General features: G+C 45.3%; 1 protein-coding gene across 2 annotated transcripts; it reads left to right on the top strand.

Moving 5' to 3' along the window:
- Positions 1-865: 865 nt before the first annotated feature.
- LOC144138483 (uncharacterized) lies at positions 866-6,203 on the top strand. Of its 2 annotated transcripts, XM_077670777.1 has the most exons (4): positions 866-1,117; positions 1,998-2,274; positions 5,103-5,322; positions 5,551-6,203. In XM_077670777.1, the coding sequence occupies exons 1-4, from the start codon at positions 936-938 to the stop codon at positions 5,634-5,636; spliced, it is 765 nt and encodes a 254-aa protein (XP_077526903.1). In that variant the 5' UTR covers positions 866-935; the 3' UTR covers positions 5,637-6,203. The 2 variants fall into 2 exon arrangements, with proteins under 2 accessions (XP_077526903.1, XP_077526904.1); XM_077670778.1 differs by lacking the exon at positions 866-1,117 and having other exon boundaries at positions 1,715-2,274.
- Positions 6,204-6,558: the final 355 nt, after the last annotated feature.

Below are 6,558 nucleotides of genomic sequence, written 5' to 3'. Positions count from 1 at the left end.
GCTGTATGCGCCTGACATGCCAGGAGTGACATCGCTTGTAGTTTTAGCGCGATGTTGCTTGTCTGCAAGATCGGTGCGTGACAAACAAGCGTTACCAACGCCACAATTCCAACGGCGCATGCCATATCCTTCGTGGCTACCGTGGCTTGCGAAGAAAAGATCGCGGGTGACCTGCGATAGCTTTGCTTGAGTCAAATAAGGGAGCTCCGGCTCAATCGCTCGGAGTACTAACAATGTGACCTCGTCTGCAAGATCGGTGCGTGAGAAACAAGCGTTAGAACTGGCAGAATTCCAAAAATGCAGCATTGACTAGACACAAACGACAATTTTCATTGCCGGCTTACGTAGTTATAAAATCATTTTGGACTTCGGCTGAAGTCCTGCCTGTATGGCCGAGTGGTTACGTCTTCGATTACTAATTTGAGGGTCCGTGGTTCGAATCTTCGTCGGACGTTTTTTTTTTTTTTTCCTGATGAAGGTTTTATTACCTCTTCTTTTTTTAAAACCATAGTAAGCGCCTGTTCCTTGCTTTCAATCACACCGACGTTTGCCACCCTCTTCCTAAACCCAAAGTAGTTCGTTTTCTCGCACCTCCTCTGTAGAGAAACCCGCCGTGAAAACAAAACCAAAACTAACTTTAAAACCTTCTTTACAATTTAAGTATATATGTCAGTTAGTTTACTTTTATTCGCTTTTGCGTTTAAAAACCTCAAATTCAAGTTATAAACACTTTTAATACTTTAAGAGCAGGAAGTTAATTACCAATAACACAATTTTCGTCAAACACAGAAATGCTGCTATTGCAGTCTGGCAACTATCACTCCCTTTTTGTGTGTTTGTTCATGGAGTTGGTTTTGTGCGGAGTGGTAGCTGGGGCGATTTGTTGTTTTATCTATTTCAAGCTTAAATCATAGTTATAAAAGCTTTAGAGGGTGATGATTGCCCTTCCAACCTACGCGTGTGTTGAACACGCGGGAACGGGAAGAACGATCATCGCCTCAACGATCATCGCGCGTCAAAGGTGGATGACATTGCGTCCGAACAAAGTGTCGGTGTCCTTGAAGGGGAAGACGAGCGTGAAGAAGGATTTTAGGCGGGAAACGTCGTTTCTGCTGGGGTGAGTACGCATTTTTTTGTTTTTCTGTTCTTGTTCGGAACGAGTTCTGGTGCTTATGGGTCAGTTATTCGGTAGACCCCCATCTCATTTGCTCTCAGAGCCTATGCGATATAGCATACTTGTTTGGCGCCTTGGATTTACCAGTCTACCGTTTCCGCTGCCGTCAGCATCAATTTACGCTGAAGCTAGACCTTTGTTGCGATGCTCGCGCTGTAGAACGCGGCAGCTAATTATTTGACATCACGCAAGGCTCTTAAACACCGGGGCGTTTGTTTGTTATGTGTCTCTCAAACAGTGCCTTTGCGGCGACTGTTAATTCCGTGCAGTGCGCTTCGCAGCTATTACGCTCGCGAGACCGGCTGCCGCCGTCGCGACCCGTCTCGTGGTCTTCGGGCCGCGATATGCGTCGTGGTATGCGTGCCGTACTCGTGAAGCTCACATTCACATACGTGGAAATTGAAGGTGAAATGCGCGCGCGTGGTCTCGCAGGGGCGCCTGCCCACTCAACTCTATTTATATTGGAGAATCGAACTTGCAAAGGCAAGCTAGGCATTGAAATGGAGGAGCCTCTACTAGTACACACCAGTTCCGATTGAAAGCTAGGGATGCATATGGGCTGCTAGCAAGCGTTCCATGCAAATTAGCATAGCAGAGAGCTTTGCATATATCAGGCATACCCCACTCACAGAACCTGCGTGCCTAATAAATACATTACTGTGACCTAAATTTCAGTTTGGGTGTTGCGGGAATGTTCTTATTAGGGCCTTGGAGGTTACTCATTAACGATTAATAATCTGCTTAATGTAAGCATTCGTGGTTTGTGTGTGCTTTTCTTGTATTTCATCAAGTGCCACCACACTCACAGATTATGCACTTTCAGGTGCTGCTGCTGGCTGTCCGGGTTGGCTGGCTGGCTTTCAGTCCAGTTTCAAAGGCTTTGCCAGGGCCCTCCGTGGCCAACTGACACTGCACCTGCTGTACCCAAGTACTGCCTGGCCTTTCCTTGGTGCTGGGTACGCTTTGCCGCCAGGAATAGTGAATCCTTCATCCATCATCTGGCCGCTTGGACCACCCGTTTAGAAGCCAGCGCATTTGCTCAACGCATCGGTCCAGGCACCGCTGCCACATCAGTGCACCCACTGATTATGTACTTTCAGGTTAGTTATTTCATGTTGGAACCTGTCATAATGTATACCTGTTAGCAGTGCTCTAGCCCCTGGTTATTTGAAACAGTTTCATGAAGCAGTGTTGTGCATTTTGAGTGTGTCATTGCTTAGCAGGGATATTGAAGCGAATCTGGGGCCAATGGCTAAAGTGCAAGAATAGAAATTGAACTGACTTTGAAGCAAGTATCCGTACGTAATCAAGCCAAGCAAACATTTAGGATTTTCGATATGGTTTTGAATTTGCAATACAAACTGGTGTGGAGCTACTTTCCATTTTAAGTAAGCTTACAATATTATCTACTTCAGATCATACTGTTATTAATCACACTATACCGAAAAGTACATACCGCAGTCTGTAGATTTTGTCGGCACTTTTTTCGCAGTCTCTCATGACAGGCACTATTCTCAGTGATTGGAGGATAGCCGAGGTAGCACCAGTCTTTAAATCAGGGACGGTACTTCACCATTAAATTTTCCTAACAAGCACCATACGCTAGGTCAGGGAACATTTCATCCACTCTCAAGTTGCTAATTATTTATAATATCACATTTGAATATCAGCACGGTTTTCACAAGGGTTACTTGAGAATTTTTCGCGTACCCAAGCTGCAGCATAAGTGTCTGATTGATTTTCGATGGCTTCCCGTCGATGAAACGGACCAAACATACCTCCAAAGAACAGAAACGTGCGATAAGGATTGAGCATGAGGGTGATTAAACAGCGCTTCCAAAAGCAGCGTACCACCGGGCTCATTCTGGCAAATTTGCCAGGCTCTAAGTCTGCGATTTAGCGCGACGACCCATTTACAGTGACACTCAAGCGACGCAGGAAATTTGTGCAGCCAATAGACTCCGCACATGCAGACACTTGTTTTGTCATGGTGCACTTCGCACGGTTCTTGCATGAGCACTTTGTGCTTACGCTGATTGTTGGTGCAGCCAGTAACGACGTAATCACGCCTGCCGGGACAAGTAGCTTCTGAACATAGCCAAGTAAAAGGCAATGATGGCAATTTTCCCAGAATTCCGAAAATAAACATCAATTGAGGATAAAAAGGTCAGGCGTCTTGCTGGCAGGACGAAACGTGGCCTCACAGGCAATGCCTGTCAGGACAAAGTGGTGTGGACTGGCCCGCCACCTTAGCGGGTTAGGAACAGAATTGATGGGCGAACGGGACACCTCTTGGAAGAATTAAACGTTCTCCTTAGGCACTGCTAAACTTGTTGCTGCTGAAATGCCAAATAAATGACACCGATTTTCGATGCCGTTCGGGGCGTCTGATATTCACGCATGGCACGGAGCAACAGCGTGGGACTCAGCGTCGTCTGCTCGCCCCGCAGTCCGAAAGAATTGGTGGCGCCCAGTGCAGGATGGAAATTCTTGTCTATCATGTCTGCTGCAAAATATGCCCATGTGGTCGAGATTTCGACGAATGTAAAGATGCGCAGGTTGTCAAAATTAATACGGAGCCCTCTACTATGGCTCACCTCACAGTCTGTGTAGCATTGGTGCATTAAACCCGAGATCAATCAATTATAATTTATGCTTCATCTACATTGAAAAGAAAACACTTGAAAATCTTTGTCCCCCAGGTGGAATCTCTGTCACCGCCACTGTATGTAATTTTATTGCACTCTTACCTCGCAGTCGTTTCCACCCAGATCCTGTGCATAATCGCTCAGCATTGGAAGCTCAGGCGGAGGATGGTCATGCGCTCAACATACCAGAACACTGTCACTAGAGCACCTCTCAAACTCTCGTACTCCTCAAGAAGTGCGCAGCATGCCTGGGGGGGCACAGTAAAAACAGTGCCTCTTATCACACGCCACCACCACATGAAATATCGTTGCAGCTTTAAGTGCATAAATTTTCCTTATTCGAGCCACAGTCATTTGAAGCAATGAAAAAAAAATAAGGCAATCAGCGCGCGGAGATGACACAGACAGTGCAAAATTACCTTATCTGAGCCGCTGTCCGCACCTGTCCAATTGTCACGCTGTGCTAGCTCGCTGTGCTAGCATTCATCGTGCAGCCTGCTTCGTGTCTGTGGTTGTAGGAGGCGTGAACAGCGCAGTGCGGAATTTCGAACCAAAAACAATGCTGGGTACTCCTTACGACAAGGCATTCGCAAACCCACAATCCTGCAGAAAGAACACCAGCCACACAAAAAGTTCCTGCTAGCACCACGCCGCAAACCACATTTCGCGTATGACCCTCGTGCACTGCTAGCCAATGAAAAAATGAAGGAGCAAATTGGCCTAGTTTTAACTAGGGTTCAATCTTTTCAATTTAAATAATTTAAAAAATCAATAACAGTCTGCTCATTTTATTTTGCTGAATCGGGTGCTAAAAAAAGGTCAGTTTTTTATAGATAGTTGCATGAGTCAGGGCAAGGCATCGTACTTACTGCCTACTTTGTGTGCATTACAGCCATCTGACTATTTTAGCCACATAACCTTTCATTTAGATTGACCTAACAGCACCCAAATTGTTTTTTTTTTTTTTGCCTTTCTACCACAAAGCAATACACCCACGGTGTACTGCAGGGGGCACTTGGCAAACACTTTAATGAATTCTTGAAACGCTTGTTTAAACAAGCCGAAAGCATGTTGAGGTATGCATGTTCACCCATAAAAACTAAAAATATACATTTAAATTAAATCTATTCGAAAATAATTTTTAGTGGATCAATGCCAAAATCTGTAAATGAATTACCGTAATATTCTGAGAAATTGTTCATGGGTACTCAAACTCTTCATTGTCTCGATCCTGGAGTTCATGTTGGTTCAACTGTTTCGGTTTTATTTTCTGCTCGCAGGTTGACATTGGGGGCGGTGTGCTAATTGAGAAGGGGTACCTGGATCAGCTGGTGCATGCGTGTGCGAGCGGCCCTGGCAAATTTGCCAGGGCTCTTTTGCGCCATGTCTTCACTGCGGAGGAGCTCAAGGGGAAAACTCTCTTTGGAGGGAAAGGCAAAGCCCAGGGCGACGCTCCTACAAAGCCAGGATTGGACCAGGTGCGGGTGAAGGCTGTGGTCGGTGAGTGCACATGATTTGCATTTAGAGTGCCAAGAACAAAGCTGTCATCTTTGTCAACTTGTAGCTAATCACCCGTTTTTCTTCATGTGCACAGTGAGATCAGTGCATCCCTTTTATGCTTTTTGGGAAAGTGTCTATTTTTGCACACTTTTATTACTAATTCTGAGAACTTGCTGAACACGTTTTCATTTTTTATAGTAAATCATAAATTCATTCTATCTCTTGCAGGCTACACGGGCCAGAAGTTTCCAGGTGTGAGCGCCGGTTACATAAAAAATAACCTATCATCGCTTTTGAATCGGGAAATAAAATAAAAAGTGCACGCTGAACACCTTGTTTTTCTTTTTGCATGTCTGCATGAGGCAGAATTTTTAGTCACATGACATGCACTACTGCCACACCATAAACTCGTGTATTGGTGGTGCGATAAAATGTAGATTCTTGTTCAACCTACAATGATCGCAAAAACCTTTGAAAGAAATCACAGCAGAAACACATTGAGCATTCGTGTAAAACTCAACAACATATCAACAGAAACGCATGGGGCACTCGTAAAAATCTCAACAAAATATCAACAGAAACGCATGCGGCACTCGTAAAAATCTCAACAAAATATCAACAGAAACACATTGGGCACTCATAAAAACCTCGACAAAATATCAATACGAAATTCAGTGGAGACTCAACGGAAAGGCAACAGAAACTCAATGGGAATTCGACGTAAGAAATTCAACGGAAAATCAATGAAACCACGGTGGCCACTTTTCCTGAAAAACTCAACAAATCCTCAACACAATCTCAACAGAAATTCTTTGGATACTCAACAATGTTTGTTGAGTGAATTCAACAAAATTTCTTATGAAACTCAACAATCATTTTTGTAAGGGAAGCCGCGACAGCGGACATGAGCACCCGCATAGCTAAAGTAGAAGCCGTGACAGCGGACATGAGTACCCGCATAGCGAATGTGGAAAGCCTGTTACAACAACTACTAGCGAGAATCCCTGACATCACCCACCACCAACAACAGCAGCCGCCGCAGTCGCCACAGCAACCACTACAGCCACAACCACAGCCGCCGCAGCAACAGCAGGTGGCCAACGTCACTCGCCCAACATGGCCGGAACAACGCTAGCGCGCGAGCTTGTGGTTTGGCAGTGGAACGCGAATGGCCTGCGAGGAAAAAAGGCAACATTACAACAATACATCAAGAGTGTCGGCAAGAGACCAGACGTC

This window comes from Haemaphysalis longicornis, unplaced genomic scaffold (genome assembly GCF_048455015.1).
Source record: "Haemaphysalis longicornis isolate Haplotype H1 unplaced genomic scaffold, Haemaphysalis longicornis Haplotype H1 scaffold_5, whole genome shotgun sequence".
NCBI lineage: Eukaryota > Metazoa > Arthropoda > Arachnida > Ixodida > Ixodidae > Haemaphysalis > Haemaphysalis longicornis.
The sequence above is the reverse complement of the archived record's forward strand: the minus strand, read 5'-3'. Positions and strand labels throughout refer to the sequence as shown.